Source organism: Macadamia integrifolia, chromosome 2 (assembly GCF_013358625.1).
Source record: "Macadamia integrifolia cultivar HAES 741 chromosome 2, SCU_Mint_v3, whole genome shotgun sequence".
NCBI classification, from domain to species: domain Eukaryota; kingdom Viridiplantae; phylum Streptophyta; class Magnoliopsida; order Proteales; family Proteaceae; genus Macadamia; species Macadamia integrifolia.
Genome location: NC_056558.1, coordinates 11009154 through 11027078, shown reverse-complemented (window position 1 = coordinate 11027078; position 17925 = coordinate 11009154). Strand labels below are relative to the sequence as shown.

Here is a 17925-nt window from a genome sequence, read left to right as displayed (position 1 = left end):
AAAAAAAAAAAAAAAACCTAAAAAACAATTTGATTTTTCTATTTGGTCTCACTTGTTTTTTTGAAATAGAAATAGAAATTTATGCCTATTTTTCTGTTTTTAGAAACAGGAATAGAGAAACAAGTCAGACTTATTTTTCTGTTTCTAAAAACAAGTGGAAGGGACAAAAACTGTGAAAAAACCCGATACTTCACTTGACCTACTCCAATCCCAACTCATTGTTGAAACCTCTCACTATCTAGAAGCGGTAACTCCAACCTAGTTGCGAAGCTTACAGTTCCAGTCTGCCTTTATCATTTTGAAGCTCATCTTCACAAAGCATACCTGCAACTCCTATGTCACGCCTTCACTCGTGAGATGCATACATGTAACATCATGCATTCACTCATGTCTTGAACCCGACTACACTATGAAAACATTTTGGGAAATAAAAAAATCAAGCACCTTTTTGTAATTCCAAAAATCGTTTTTTAACACAAACGGAAAAAGTTTTTTGTTGTTTCTAGACATAGAAACAACAAAAACGAAATTAAACGGGCATTAGAGTACTTGATGAACCCATGTATGGCATCCCTGCTCTCTAAAACTTGCGTGTAAACCTTCTTAGACCAAATATGAGGGGGGGGTCAAATCCTCTCCAGCTGTTGAGACGCTTAGCACGCATCTGACAGTTGAGAGTTAGGAGGACTTAGGTGTGCACGCTCATGTGTTGGGTTGTGCGTCCAAGTCCTCTCAGTCGTCGGATGCCATGTTGGACATCCGAACGGTTGAAGAAGATCTGAATCACCTCTGGAGGAATGGCAAGTTGTAGATCTATTTGGTTCATCAAAATTATCTTTCTTAGCTTAGCTTGGAAGAAAGTAACAAAGATAAGAAGGGATGGAAGGAAAAGCAGATAAATTAGAAAGCTAATGGGATGGGATTGGAATCAGTTAAAGGCATGATGAGCTGGGATTCAAAATTTGAAACAAAATGGAGGATAATAGCAGAAATAAAAGGTGTCTCCATCATTAACTTTGAAAATATCTTATACAATCAACCTAGCCTAACTTGAAATTACAGAACCTCCATCCAACCAGCAATGGTCTTTTTTTCTTTTTTCGGAATTTATTCTTTTATTATTATTATTATTATTATTATTATTATTATTAATATTATTATTTCTTTTAATATGGTAAGGTGGTCATATTTAGAGCCTAGAAGTATAATCAATTGGGGAGGGCTGGTTCGATCAGGCTTAATTGGATTTCTCTATTTTAAGATCTTGCATCGTGCCTAAACCATTTAAGCAATCATTCTTCATATGCTAGGCATGAACCCATTTATAAATGATAGATCAAGTATCGATCTTTAATCATGCTATTAATAATCGGGCTAATAAGTTATAGATGGTTTCTAAATGGGTTAATAAGACATTTATCTCTAAACGAACTTTAAAAGTGCCTAGCTTGCTGCTTCTTCTTCTTCTCTCTCTCTATTTATTTTTTATTTATATTATATATATATATATATATATAAAGTCTAGCTTAGTAAACAGCTTTAAGTGTGCTTTAATCATGTTGGGCTGAGTTGGACTATTAATCGATCGGTGCAGAACGGATACCCATTCAGTAGCAACCTTACACAAAAAATGATCAAATGTTAAATGACCCGGCTTGAGCCCAACACATGTTTAATAAACAGGCTGGGCCAGTTTTGGGCTTTTCTGATCGATCTTGGTGGGACTTGCTTAGTGCGATTCTAAAATCAACACCCCCTAAATTATTAGAGTTTATATAATAAAAATCCTTTGAAAAATCTACAATTTTTTTTACATTTGTTTACGAACAATTACGCTTCAACATTCAATGGAATGGCATCAAATTAGCAAAATTGGTCAAACAATATCAACATCGGCCATGATCAATATTAATTTTTAGCCGATCCTATACCAATGGATCAATATGAATAAAGGTAAAAAATAAATTTTTTTTTTTAAGGAAAACAAGTGTAAATCCATCAGATCTTGATTGATACGAGTTGTTTCAAATCGATAATGGTGGAGACCGATATTATATCCGATATCAATTACTAAATCCTTACAATGATTCAAATTAATTTCTACCAAAAAGAAGGATTCAAATTGATTTACCAAAAATGGAATTATTTATTATTTATTTGAAGGATTCAAATTGCATCTTAGCACACCATAACTCACGTCATTGACGAATAAGGATACCATAAAATAAAAATATATAATATTAATAACGGTAAACAAGAAAGCGAGAAGATCAAGAAAGAGGAAAGCGAGTTTTCTTAGGGAGAGGGGGAGAAGAGATGACTGAAATCCATAGCTGGAGCTCGTTTCGGTTCTTTGTTTTGCTCTCTTCGATTTCCCTGCAATTCATTTCAGGTACTTTTATATAATCACTCATTGCAAATTATTAAGTTATAGATGATAAAGATCTGACAAAACCTTTTGGTGTTTTGATCTGTTTCTTCCTTTTTCAAGATCTCTGTTGTTGAACCTACGGTATTGCATGTTTTTCTTAGAAGGAGAAGATTGGTTCTGAATTGAATTGAATTCTGTATTTTATGCTTCTTGGCGCTAAAAAGGGCTTATGGATCCGGAGATTTACGAAATTTGAAATTGATGCTGATGTAGTTTAGCTCTTTAGGGCAGATTTCTGCTGATTTAGGAAATTTGAAATTTATGCTTATGTAGTTTAGCTCTTTAGGGCAGATTTCTGCCTTTTCTTTCTCTGTGTGAGTGCTATAGGGGGCTTCTTATGGAAATTTGAAATTGTTCTTGGGAAATTCATGGTCGTGTGGTACTTGAAATCACTTCGGTGATGTTTAAGGTAATTTAACGTAATGCAAATGAGGGTTCTCAGGATTTATTTCCTGATGGTTTTGGGTTTGCCTTGGGCTCTGTGATTTTGTAATCTCATTACATTGCTTGTTGATCTTTGCTATTGCATGGTCTGTTAGTCTAGATTCTGTCATGAATCTCGTGAGTTGGAGACGGGGAACTAAATATTGAGGTTAGTATAGGTGTTGTGATACATGTAGCAATATACTAATTGCACTTTGAAGTTAAAATACAGTCCAGAGTGTGTCTTCTTACATGAGTAGCTTACTAGAGGTGTAAATGAGTTGTCTTTAAGTAGGTACTGGTATGGTCAAGTTTGATATCCTACTGGAAAACATTTACTATTATGTGAGGCATTGGTTAAAATAAAAATGTGTTTAATATGTGTATGCATCAATATACCATGACCCATTGCTAATTGGACAATGCTATTTGTCTCACCATCTGGCTTTCTATCCTTTCGTTAAAGTAAATATAAGGCATTAATTACCTTGATTCCTTCTGGAATTTTGTTATGTCATGTAATTTAAAAACAAGGGAACATGAGATATTTAGTAGCTTTTGAGTGGGATGGAGGTAAAGATTCAGTGAATTGCATGATATGGTTTGGTTTCATTTATCTTTGAAATACAAGTTTGGGCTGTATTTCCATTACTTGTTTATTTCCATGCCAATATGATGATTTTTTCACTTTGTGGATTTCTTCTTGATTATATATCTTTTTTTATTATCGTGAATAGCTATTCCAGTTGCACAAGATTTATTTGAAGAAAATATTTTCATTACATGGTCCTTTTTTAATCTGCAATATCCTCTCTTTGAGCATCTTTGAAAACTAAGTTTCAGTTCCTGCCGAAACTAGCACTCTATTTCATGAGTTGCTACAACTCGGTTTTGTGAGAGAAAGCTTCTCATACAACTATTTTGACTCTGATTATGTGCTTATTTCAATAATTGTCATGCAACATAAACTGAACGACTATTAACCACTAGTTTCTATATTTCGGTCAATGCTTTGCGGCAATTGTGTTATACAATTTCTCTATCTTTATCTCAGGCCTGGCTGATGATCCTGCCAATCAAAAAAATGATACAAAAGCTGAAACCCATGCTTCATCTAGTAGCAGCACTGGGCTCAGAGTACTGGGCATATGCATTGGAGTTGTGGCTGTTGTAACCTTATCTGTATTCCTGTTTAAGCTATGGCAGAAGAAGAAGAGAGAAGAACAGCATGCGCGCCTTTTGAGGTTATTTGAAGAGGATGATGAGCTTGAGCTTGAGCTTGGCCTTCGGGATTGAAGCATGTTCTTATTCATACTATGACTGTAATTTTGTCGAGGCAAGTTCTGTAACAGACATCTGGACCAAATCATCAATAGATTTAGCTGTTTCATCTTTTTGTTTTGTCATTCTATATGAAATCCATACCAGACTATAACTTGTTTTTTGGCAGATGGTTTTAGGTTTCTGGGATATCTTTTGAAATTAATGGCAATTCTGGTTGTAGTTGTTGATTCTTGACCACTTTAATGTATTTTTCTTTCCATGCGGTTCTTATTTAATTGCTGAGAGGGCAAGCGGCTAATATGAAAGGTTATATTATCTTCTTTATTCCTTTGCTGTAGGTAACCATGTTTTTTATAGTATATTAAATATGTGTGTCTTAAATATTGTGTGGAAGAGTATGGGGGATGAGATCTGGTGTATTATGCCTTCAATTTGAAAACAAGTTCGGATTAATTTTAATCCAACTCTATTCTGTTGTCCATAACCTTAATTGGTCTTTTGGCAGGACAAATGGAAAACTCATCAATGAGAGACCAACAAAAAAGGCAAAGAGAAATAATCTAATCTTCAAGGTACTATCCCACCAACACACATGGAAAACCAGGAGAAAAAGGAAAAGAGAGGCGTGATATGGTGTGAGTTGAAGGTACTAGAAGGACAAGTGAAAGCCAAGATTTAATAGGGTCAAAGTAGTGAGAAAAGACATTGATGCTTGTTATTTAATATAAGATATGACCTTAGGAGCTAAATAGTGGAAGAGGATCTATTAGTTTGATTAGGCATAGGTTTGTTAGGTAGGCTATGTCAGAAACAATGAGAGTTGATGTTTGAGAATGCTAAATAGCTGGAAGGAAGATATTTTCAAAAAGGCTCATGTGAATAGAAAACCTATGGCTTAATCTATTCTTCCAAAAAACACTATAACTTTATACCTCTTCTTGAGTTTCTATGGGTTATGTTTAGCTGAAATTTATGATTGCCATTGAACATGAAACATTCTGATTTTCAGAAGGGTGAAACTTTATTTCCATATGACTATATGATGTAATAAGTTAGCTTAGCTTAGGGACAGAACAGTCCTCAAAGGTCAATAGTTGAGTTATTTTATTTTCTTACTCTGATTTAAAGTGCTACTGGTCCTAGAACACATTGGAGTTGCAGTTGGATTTTTTCTTAAGCTGTTATTTATAGTTTTCTAAATCCTAGTGTGTTTGTAGGAAAGTTTGTAATGCCACACGTGGTCTGGTTGTCAGTCCTTTTGTTAGTATGGGTTCCTAGTTAGAATATGAATCGAAATTACTCAGATTCATTGGCCAGCAGAGGCCCCAGGTACAAATTGATGCAATGAAAAGTTTATTTCTGCAAGCTCTGTCCTTGGATACAGTGCTGTTTGGTTGGATTCTCAAGAGTCCAAAGAATCTTGATGGATTCCAAGGTCACAGCAGATGGATTCTTGCAAAACCTTTTTCTTCTGTTATTATTCTTCTTATTTTCAAATATTTCCCTCAAGTTTTCAGGTCAGTTTTTCCTACCTTGTGGAATACAGTTTTCTCTTGTTATTTCAGTTAGCTATATCATCATAATTGATTCAATATTAGTTATTTAGTTCTGAATTTGGTATTTAACCTTCTGTTACCAACTTACCATTCCCTCTTATATCTGTTTTCAGATTTGAGTTCATTCATTCATATTTATTTATAGATCTGAATGCTCTCTTCTGTTTTCTTGTTTCTCATAGCCTGTATTTGCTTTTCCTTTTCTAACATTTGACTAATTGTATCAGTGTTTCTAACTAATATTTTGGATTTTTTTTTTTGTTAATTTGTGGTTTTTGAATTAGAATCTTTTTTCCAGTTAGACACCCAATAGTCGCTCCCGCTCCTCTCCCCCCTCCAAACAAAGTGAAATCTGAAGTTTCTACATTTTCCATTAGAATGTTGGTAGCTTGGGACAGGATTCCCCACGACACCAGTGTGGGAAGGAATTTGCACAGCACACCAATGGCTGTCCTAAAAACGGTATTATCCACATAGCAGGGGAGAGAAAATAATAAAAACCCGTGTGAGAGGGAAATTGCACACTGGCCTCGTGGGGAAGTTTTTCCATAGAAGTTTTTTTTTCTTCTATAGACTTTGTCAAGAGAATTACTTCCACCAACCCCCAAATGACCTATGTTGCTCTGTTCAAATAGCTGCAAATACTGATTTCATGTTGCCTACTGTTGACTTAATTTTCTCTCTGTCGTCAAACAGGTTTACTGGCCACTCAATATTGGGATGCATCTTCCTTTGATGATTTGGAGTTGATTTTGTGATTCCTCAGAGGAGCAGGAGTTTCTATGATAAGGCACTCAAATGCTTCTCATTTCAACTTTGTAGTTATTGTAATGATATGTTTTAGAACAAGAAGATTTTCCTGGTAAGAAAATTCATCTCATTTTGTTGGACAGAGGTCATGATGTATAGAATTTTTGCACATTGTTTTATAGATTGTCTATTTTGCAGTTAAATCATTTATTTGATCGATGATTGCTGAAGCTGACTGATTGTGGGACGAACAATTGTTTCCATCTTTTCTTGTTTAATGAGAGTCTATGAGAAGGTTTTATTGAGAATATGAAATAGAAAACAGACAAAGGCTTTGAATACAACCCCCTCCCCTTTCCTGATACAAGACAAACCCAAAAATCCTGACTAAATCAAGAAGACGAAAAGGTTGGGGTACATTCACGGTTACAAAGGAACCAAAAAACCCAGTTAGATATGGTCTTGCTATCTTCTCTCTGGGCTGGCCCATGTGTGATGATGGGGATTTCTTCAAATCAACGCGCGACATGACACAGGTAGTCTACCGATTGATCTACATCTTTCCCCATAGCCTATTAGTGTATCTATGGTTCTTCTGTAGAAGTCAAGTATCATATCGCCTAATAAGATGGAGAGGAAAAAATCCCAGGGACAAATGTCTCTGCAGTTGATCCATTCTCTAGCATTTGCAACCTCTCCTTCCTATTTGATTTCCTAAGTTTCCTGTCTTATGATCTTCTATAAACCAAAAAATAGGAGAGCAGTCTACTATCGTGCTTTCTGATTAGATCTCACACACTTGAATAACTCAGTCAGACCACCAAACAAACATTCATTAGAATTTAAACAAAAATATATTTTGAATTGAAGGGGAGACAAACACAAATGAAATAGAAAAGTAGGCAACTGGAAAAAACAAGCAGAATAGTCTGAGGATTGCTCTATTATTTTATTTTATTTTTTTGGGACAAGTCAAAGGTTTCCATGCTATAAAATTCTTACCAAAATGGTGATTTTTTTTTTTGGTTGTAACATTTTGTTTGAATGGAAAGAAAGATGAATTCTTGCAGAACTCTCTCTTTTTTTTTCTGTTGTTGTTGTTGTAGCATTTTGTTTGAGTTGAATACTGTCCAAGGGGAGAATTATGGTTACATTCTACAGAGGCAAATTGTGCAGTGAAATTGTTGAATGGAAAATTATATGATTACAATTTGCATGATCTGAATTGAGGCTCGGTTTGGATTCCAAAAAGAGTTTAAACTGCTGGGAATTGTTCTAGTTTCATGTTTAATCAGGTATACGTTTAATCAGGTATTCGGATACATACTGGGAATTTTAGATGTATATCTCTGTATCTAACTCATGTGAAGGTAGAGGAATTCAATCTTCCTGAAACATGAGAGTTGCCTATAATTTCTCTTAAATGTATTAACAACATTTATGGTCATTTTAGAACTGTCTTGGTTATTTTTTTTTTCCTGAAGGAACTACATGGCCATCTTTGATGAATGAGTTTTATCATTCTCAAATGAAATGAAATTCTTGTTGGGTTTATCTCTTTTATCTAGACTGGATAGTTGGGTTTGGGTCAATAGTCTAGTTGGGTTGTCCATTGTGGGGTCTTCCCATTGGAATTGGAAGCTGTTTCCAACAGAATCAGAGAGGGTGTAGTCTCTCAAGGAAGTAGAGTCTTCTAAGGCATATTTGGGTTGAAAGAGATAAATTCCATGTCTTGAATGAGAAACCTTAATAACAAGAAAATACATAGGTGATCCAAATATTTGTTATGAAATCTGGAGTGCGAAAAATTCTTGAGTATAGTGATTGATGTAGAGTCCTCGTGGGTGATGATATGATGATATTGTTCACATTGATGAGAACTAGAGTAAAAGATGTTTTGTCTCTTCAAAGTGAATGAAGAGTAATTAGCTTTGGATTGCATGAAACCCGTATCAATAAGAGCATTAAAAATGAGAGAATGTAATTAGCTTTGGATTGCATGAAACCCGTAACAATAAGAGCATTAAAAATGACAGAGTAGACGTATACACCTCTTCTTCTAAATCACCATGCAGGAAGGAATTAAGAACATCAAGTTGATATAGTTGCCAGCAATGGACAGAAGCAATGACAAGTTTCGCCACTACTACAAATGTCTCATTACAGTCTAAACCTTTTGTTTGGGTGTACCATTTGGAAAGAAATCGAGTTAATTTTGCAGATCCATTAGGAGATAAGGTAGTGATGATCCATTAGGAGGTAAGAAATGACACTAGAGAGTAGATACCTGGAATGTGTGGACCATCCAAGCAAGAGGAAACTCATTGATTTGGCTTAGCAGTACCAAAATCCTTGAGATGAGCAGGTGGTGGCTTGGGCCCAGTTGAGTGAAGGGTTTTGTGGGTTGGCTTCATGGTGGAGGTGGGTCAAGGAGGTACGCGCATTGGGTAAAGGAGGGTCACTAGAATTGGATGATGAGAAGGTAGGAGTTGGATCAACTGCAGTGCCTATTAAGATAATATTGGAATGGTTAATGTCAAATATGGTCAGAAGTAGAACATTAAGAGTGGACAAAGTTGGCAAGGGACCTTCGCCTCAAGAAGTATGTGGTTCCGAGTTTGACTTATCTTACTTAGGGCTGCTTTCACGAGGGGGAGTTTAATGCTCTTCACTATTTTTTGGGAATGAATGATTCTCATTCAACCCCGATATAACCCTATCCATGCAGCTGTGGAGTCAATATGGATCCGTGGGACCAAGGATTAAAGTATCGGTATCGGTCGCCGTATCGGTCGGTCAAAATTAAGATACGTATCGGAGGGTATCGTATCGTATCGGAGATACGCTAAGATACGTTAAAGATACGCATATAAATGGATAGGGAACACATTTTTATACACTTTTGCATAAAAAAACAGTTAAAAAAAGTTATATATAACATGTAGAATGCATAAATACTTAAGTAGAGGGTATCGTATTGATAGACAAATATATTGAGTTGAAAATGTTCAAAATGATGAGGGTATCATATTGATAGACAAATATATTTTTTTGAGAAAAATCAAAATTTTCCATGGAAGTTGTAGAACACTTGTTTTTACATAACATATAAAAAATCTAAACATTTTTAATCATTGAGCATGAGTAGATCTAAGAAATTTGAAATAAATTGAAACCCTCATTTTCTCTTGAAAAAAGTTTGTAAATCCTTATAAATCCAATGATTTCATGTAATAATGATGCACAAAATGTGATTCTAAGTATGATGAACTAGGGGTGTCAATTCGTGGCCCGAACTGACTAAACCGATCGGGACCGACCGTTTATAGACCGGCCCGGCCCGGACCGTCTATTAAACGTGTCGGGCTTGAGCCCGGACCATTTATTAAACGTGTCGGGCTTGAGCCTGGCCCGTTTATAAACGGTCGGTCTTGGTTTTGCCACTTGGACCGTCGGGCACCCGATCGAGACCGATCGTTTAACACCCGATCGAGACCGGCCTATTGTGCACTGGCCTAGCCCGACCCTTTAATGATTGTAGAATACCTATTTTACCCCCCAAATTAGAAAGTAAAAACTAAAAAGTAAAAACATGTTCACATTTTAAATAATGGTTATATTTGGTATCATTTATTAATTTATTGTCATTTTTTTGGGCTTGCATGAGTGGGCCGAAATATAAGAGCACATTTTAAAGAGGGCCCGTTTAAAAATCGGTTAAAACCCGTTTAACATTAAACATGTCCGTAGCCCAATTAAGGCCCGACTAAAGCCCGATTAAGGTGGCCCGATTATAGCCCGAGGCCGACCGACCGAATATAAAGTGTACCATGCCCTCAATAACTAAGCCCGATTAGTTAAATGGGCGGACACGGTGTAGCCTTTGAAAGTCTTCAAGCCCGATTAAGCCCGACCGAAACCGAACCGACCCGACCGGTTGACACCCCTATGATGAACCTTAGATTTGTAAAAAAACTTGAAAATCTAAGATTAAAATTGAAAAAAGTGAGTAAAGATTCAAGAACTTACTATTCAAAATTTTCAACTTTCAAGTTCAAGGTTCTTCTTGGACTATGTTTTTCTCCTTCTTTGAACCATTCACTTCGACAATGTTTCTTTCAATCTACCATTTCAGTCTCCAAAAAGGTGTGTGAATCAAAGGGGAAGAAAGAAGAGAAATATAGAAAACTATTGGTGAGAGTTTGAAGTGTTTGTTTCAAACAATAAAAGGCACATTCACGGGAATTTTCATATTTTCAGTCGATACATACCGATACGGTACCGATACAGTACGATATGGCTCGATACTGCACGATACGGTCGATACATACCGATACGGTACCGATACTCTCGGGAATTTTTAGATTTTCAAAAGTTCGTATCGCAGAGTATCGTACGTATCGGTACCGATACGATACGGCACGATACGATACGTATGATACGGCGATACGCAAAAGGGGGCCCAAAATTCTATGTAGCGTATCGGTATGTATCGTGCCGATGCCTACCGATACGGATACGTATCGGCCGATACGGCACGATACGCACCGATACTTAAAACCATGCGCGGGACTAGTCAAGCCTTGGCCTGGGGCTCTGGATAACCATCGTTAGCCCAAAAAAAAAATAAAAAATGTTTCCATGGAAATCATCTCTACTAGTAAATTAAGGATAGTTTTCAATATTGAGAAGATGACATACCTTTTAAACTTGTGGATAACCTACAAAAATACATTTGCAGACACGAAGCCTAAATTTATCATGACAAAGATGAGAATTAGAGGCATCACATAGGCATCTAAAATATGGTTTTTTTGTTATTTTATAAAAGAACTTCAAAGTTTGGGTGTGAAAATTTTCAAATAAGCTTCCATCAACAAATCATCACCCCCAAAAAGATTTAGGGAGCCCTGCTTGAAAAAGTAAGACTCGTACAACATTAAGTGATGATGTTTACGGTGTACGGATCGAAACCAAAGTCTTCAAGAAAAACTGAGTAATACGATGCACGAGGATCCTGCTATTGCAGGGTCTAGGAGGGGAAAATGTAAGCAGCCTTACTTTTGCTTCGCGGGAGAGGTTGTTTTCAAGTTTTGAACCCATAACCAAAATGTTGCAATAACGCAACTTAACTGTTGTGCCAAGGCTCGATGTAAGCATGAAAGTGACGAATGAGGCGTATCCAATTTGAAATTCATATAAAAAAAATCCATAGTAAAATATAAACAATGAGATGGCTGAGGCGGTGATGCCACAAATAAAATGAGAAAAGGTGTAGAAAAGAATGATTTATGTTTGAGATCCGCTGAAGGTAACTGGGAGGGGCAAATGCACACGACCTTACCTCTTGCTTTGCAGGAGAGGTTGTTTTCAAGTTTCGAACCTATGACCAATATATTGCAATAGTACAACTTAAATTTATGGACATATAATAGTAAGGGTGTCAATCGGTTAGGTATTCGGTACGGTTTCAGTATGGTACATAAGCTCGGTCGTAGGTGCCGAAATCGTACCGTATCTGAAATAATTTTAACTTGTCAACACTGATACCATAATCAGTTATGTACGTTCTTCTCTACAACTCATTTTTTGTGACATCCATTTTTTGTGACATCCAGATTTTCTGATACCATATTAGAGTAATAGAGTTACACTTAAGACAGTATTCGGTATAGTTTGATATGTTGGATGGTTTTTATATGCAATACTGATATCGTACCATACTAAGAAAAATTCTTTTTCTCCATATTGGTACCGTACAAAATTAATTCGGTTCGATTCGATACCACTAATTTGGTACGGTATTAGTTTCAGTATTCGGTATTCTGTATTGATTTGACACCCTTATATAATAGATTATATTTAAATGAAAGGATACATAAAACATTGAAAAGTAATAGGTGCTGAGTGATAGAAATTGTGCCAATACAGGAGATGGAGGTGGTTGGATCATCAAGTAGTGTGATATGAGAGGAATGAGATGACAGAGAAAATGACGTTTCATATGATCGGTAGCACCAGTGTCAATAATCCATGTAAAAGGAGAGGCAATAAAAAATAAAGCACTAGATGTAGTTGAGAGATTGACCGGATAATACAACAATGGATTTAAATCACTCAAAGTATGTGCAGTCCATGAGAGAACAAAGGGATTCGAGTCTGGAGATGTTATGGTTGAGAAGATCGACATTGTAGGTGGTTGAAGGATATTAGGATTGAGCTAAGGCTGATACCATGATTGATTGCCTACATTTTCTATTCATGTGTAGTAGATAAATACATGAATTTGGAGTGGATTGCTCCACTAAATTAGAAATGGTTTGGATTTGATTGCTCCATTAAATCAAAGATGAAATTAAATAAAAATGTGATTAAATTCAAAATACAAATGAGATAATTTCAGTCAATACAACTAGAGAAAATAGATAATAAAAAATCTGAATTCGATTCGAATTCATATCCGGATATTGGATACGAATTTGAAATGCTTTTGATATCCAGATGCATGATGATTGGATACGGCATTATCCAAAAAAAAAAAAAAACCCACACAACTGATCGGAGCTGTGGAAAAAAAATTTTGGGTGAATGAGAAATATATTCAACAAACCCCAAGAAAATCTTCCACCCCATTAGAAAAAAAAAAAAAAAAGGTGAAAACTCCACAACAAAAACATCGGCCTAATCCTACAATAAAATCAAACTCGAAAGAAATATTTCTTTTTTATTTGTTTTTGCACGGCATGTCCTGTTTGAGCTTAGGATCCCTCTTCCTTTTAGGTCTATCCAAAAAAGATAGTGAGGATTGTCTTTTTCTCAATACACATATACTATTTAACAAAAAAAAAAAAAAACACCTTGATGAAATTAAGGTCTATCCAAAGAAGATAGTGAGGTAAACTAGAGCCAATTTCTACTGTCCCAGTGAGTCCAATCTCAGAAATGGAGCTTAAATTAAGGCTACCGGCTTAGCTCTTAACAGTCACATCATATACACTGTCAAATATTTTCTCACTTGTTACATGGTTTAGATTGGCCAGCTTACACATACTTCAATTAATTCTTGAAAAGATTAATGCAACAGCTGATCACCATTATATCCGTTTAAATTATAAATACATAGATGGAGAATCGAACCTGAGACCGTGCATCTATCCACCCAATTCTTAATTTATCTTAAACATCTGAACGACCCACGGATAAATTTAGACTTCACAGATAACTCGTTCGAATCAACTTTCATTGGCCTCCTGACATCAATCCAGATCTTCCAGAAGAATACAATTTAAAAGCCACTAAATCTAAATCTCAATCTGTCTCTCTCTTCTTAACTTCTTTTAGGACCACACCTGCTCAGGTGTTTGGACCACTTGTATTCATGTTACTCTCCAACTCATGTTCTCCAATAATTTTTTTTCTAAAACTGCAGCTTTTGACAAGTACCGCACCAAAAGTAGGATTTCCCCAAAAGGGGTGATGATTTATAGAACAACCATGCATGCGAGCCCATCTCACTCACATTTATGCAGAGAGCCATGCTTCCCTTTCTGATTCCTCGTCCACACTTATTTATTGCATCCTGTTCACAGTGGTGGTGGTACAAAGGCTTTTCTGACTTCTCTCCGCTGCATTATAATAATAATAATAATAATAATAATAATAATAATAATAATAATAATAAATAGGGTTTGGTAGAACACCTGATCATCTCCTTGGCCTCCTCCATATGAAAGCTTCTAAGTTTAATTAAAGAGGTTTCTGAAAACAAAAATTGAAAATATTTCTTTTTTAGTTTGCTTTTCAATTTACCATGGTGTATATTAAAGAAAAACTGTAAGTCAACCCTACTAGCACATTTGGCTTCGGGTTAACCCGACCCATTTCTTAATTTTGTTTGGTTGAGTTGGTGGGTATTCCTTTCGACCTTTTATTTATATATTTATTCTATTTTTTTTTATCTACTCTTATCTAAAAATAATCAAGTTATTAATGACTGGATGAAAGGTTTAGGAATTTTCACCCTTATAGTATGGCATAGTTATCAATTAGTATTTATAAAACATACTTTGATCGTTTTCTTAATTATTATTAGGGTATGGCATAGTTATCAACTAATATTTATAAAACATACTTTGATCATTTTCTTAGTTATTATTAGGGAGAAGGTTAGACACGCCATTAGCTTTTCTGGAACTAACGACTAAACCAATGGGGGCTTGGGATGCAAGGAGCATGGGGCCAGGTCATTTCTAAAGGTGAGAGAGAGAGAGAGAGAGGCTTGGAATCCTGCCCAACCTTCTCTCTTATTATTATTTTTAAGAAAATAGATAAAATACTTTTAGGGCGTAATATTTATTTTCCTTTACACACATGCATACACACACACATAGAAAGAGAGATCCTTGGGGCCATTTACACAGGGGTGTTTAGTGTTCTTCACTACTTTCGATGAAAGTTGAATGATTCTCATTCAACCCTGATATGACCCAACCCATGCAATTGTGGGGTCGGTATGAACCCGCGAGACTAGTCAGTCATGCCGAAGGCCTAGAAATCCTTCGTTAAAAAAAAAAAAAAGAGAGAGAGAGAGCAAGAGAGAAGATTGCATTTAGTCATTTGGTAAGTGACAAGTTGGTTTAAAACTAACATAGTTATTCATTAGATTCTCCAACACGTATATTTGAGGTAAGAAGACTAACAAGGATGATCCACGCATTAAGAGAAGCAAGTTACGTATTGATATGGAGCTTAGAAAATCCCAGAAGAAACCTCTCTACTTTTCAGTTCAACAAGAAGTAAGGGGATAAGATAGAACTAATGGGATACGTTTCTTGATGCTAATGGGAAATGACTGTGTTGGGCCACACACAAGATGCCTGTTTTAGGAAAAGTAACTCATTTTTAGCACAATGTCACAAAGTGAAAAACATTACATTTATGGTAATATGCTCAGCTAACCAACCTATTGTGATTAAAACCTCTTCACCACAAACAAAACTGATTTAGGTCATAACGTATTGAGAATCTCTTCCTTGAGAGAGCGAGAGAGAGAGAGAGAGAGAGAGAGAGAGAGAGAGAGAGAGAGAGAGAGAGAGAGAGAGAGAAGAGAGAGATGTCTATTTTGTGAAGTGATCTTCAAATGGCTTCTGTCACTCTCATTACCATAAACATGAGCATGGAATTTACATCTAATTTCGACATTAGAAATTCATTTGCCAGTAAGATGATATTATGATATCTTTTCATGTCATCCTGGATTCATTTTAAAAGTATGAGCCTAAAAGTATTATATGTATATCACACATGATAAACTCAACATGTAAATTTTAATTCTGATTTAAAAAATATTCAATACTATATGGTTCATATGTTTTGTCTTCATATGTTTTTTATTGATCATTAGTGTCTCTATAAAAGATACTTATTGAATCGTTAGTAATACATAAGCATTTCTCTTAGGATATTACTAGGAATAATATTTCTAACAACATATAAATCACTAAATTTGGTTTTATGATTTTTCAAAGATTTTGGGTTAAATTAGTAGAAGAGAATTAAAAATAATAGAAAATGGGTTCGAGAATTAAAACTATGTTCGAGCCAACATGCCCCAAGATCGGCCAAATGTTCTTCTTCGATCTGATACTCGATCACACTATCATCAATGTATACTTCGATGAACCTCCTAATCAAGTCATGAAAAATTGCGTTCATTGCTTGCTAACGATATGTGGCTCCTGTGTTTTTTGAGACCGAAGAGCATAACAACCCATTTGAAGTGGATAAAAATCTCTTGGGCCTCGAAATTCTATTTTTGGGATATCTTCCTCAGCTAAATCAAATGGTAGCTGGAGTTGACTTGAAATCGCCCAAGAAACCAATTCTTCATTTTTTTTTTCCGCGACTTCTTGGATGACATTGAACATTCTTTGTCAATTCCTCATTCAGATGAGAAGGGAAGACAAACGTATGTGAACTAGTCCCCGACTTGGCCACTTCATTTGCCTAGAATCAGCAATCAGGTTCGCCTCCCTGTAACAATGAGACAGTTTCCACTAATATGTTTAAGGATATTGATTTTTTTTTTTTTTTCTCATAGCCCTTGAAGGTGGCTCCACTCTTCCACTCACTTGGAAGACTCAACTTCTATTAAAACTAAAAAAAGCTCTTAACTTTTCATTCTAAAAGATAACCCAACTAAAGTATTTAAATCAATTCATCAATCGATCTAAATAATAACCACCAAACCCAATAAATAGTTAGCTCGTATGTGCATCTTCTTTACATTTATTGCTCCATTGTGATGATTCTAGAAAATGATCTGCCACCCAAGTGTATGGTGCATGTAGCAATTGAATCTCCTACCCATGGTTAGAAATAGCAGATCATAGATAAAGCCAATTCGAGTTGGTTGGTCAATAAATGGCAAAGATATGTAGACATGGGCCACTATACACTTAGTGATAGTTCAAATTCAATATTCCCTGGGTCCTTCCATATCTACTATGGAGGGAACTTTGGACTTCAAAATTTGGATCTAGTTGGATAGATAACTAAATCTTCTTTTGAAAACAAACAACCTATGGATCCTATATATAAAAGCGTCATGCTTCCAACATCATATGCTTAAGCTCTTTCCCTAGCTACAACCTTTTTCCTTCAACCTTGACTCCTCAATTATGATCTCTTATAACAGTTAATACCCCTTGGCTTGCTGAAGAGGTTATGGTAAAAACCTAGATGTTTCTTCTATATAAGTGATATAATCATAGCACTATGCCAGCTGGATGAAAAAAATAGGAACAATTTGATCGATGGGTCTCTTAAGAACATTTTAATTAAAGTCAAAATTTATATCCTTTAAAAAAAAGGGGAGAAGGTTCCTTTAAAGGCATTGTGGTTCATACACTAGCTTAGAGGCCAATGGAAACACTAGTAAAAGCATCAATACTGGTGGAATTTCCGTTTTTCATAAGGGGTGAGACAGTCATATCACCACCCTTCACTGTGTCTGGGCACAGGGGCCCATTGCCTTTTAGGCTTCTTTTTCTAAAAGAAAAAAATTATATAAAAAATATTGCTGCATTGCCATTGTACAAGTTCCTCTATACCCTCTTACCATATAAGAAGACAGTGGGACCCACACTATTATTTCTCTCTCTTGTTCTAATTTGTGGGCCCATATGAATGATACCATTTTCCAACCCCTCATTGATAATAGTGTGCAAAATCTTTCTTACAATATTCTTGTAGGAAACCCTCGTTCGTTCACTCTATATACTCCAATTGAATTTTCCCTAACTAGTAACTTCAGGGTAGGGATGGTAATGGATTGCGTTATACTTTTGTTCTGGTTAGAACACTTAAAAATAATAATAATAAATAAATAAAATTGAACCTAAACCTAATTATTGTCAAACATGGAAGAAACTGAGAACATATAGAGTATTACAGGTTTTTTTTTTTTTTTTTTTTTTTTTT

At 35.6% G+C, this 17925-nt stretch overlaps 1 protein-coding gene across 1 annotated transcript; it reads left to right on the top strand.

The window, feature by feature from the left end:
* Window positions 1-2235: 2235 nt before the first annotated feature.
* Window positions 2236-6647, top strand: LOC122090262. Its single transcript, XM_042660048.1, has 3 exons — window positions 2236-2392; window positions 3909-4190; window positions 6391-6647. Exons 1-2 carry the CDS (start codon window positions 2317-2319, stop codon window positions 4148-4150), a joined length of 318 nt encoding a protein of 105 aa, XP_042515982.1. The 5' UTR covers window positions 2236-2316; the 3' UTR covers window positions 4151-4190; window positions 6391-6647.
* The last annotated feature ends 11278 nt before the right edge of the window (window positions 6648-17925 follow it).

What these genes read in the sequence shown, in the direction of transcription:
- LOC122090262 (XM_042660048.1), top strand. Translation starts at nt 2,317, where the DNA reads ATGACTGAAATCCATAGCTGGAGCTCGTTTCGGTTCTTTGTTTTGCTC. An exon ending in TTCCCTGCAATTCATTTCAG is followed by an intron (nt 2,393 to 3,908) that starts GTACTTTTATAT and finishes TCTTTATCTCAG; the next exon opens with GCCTGGCTGATGATCCTGCC.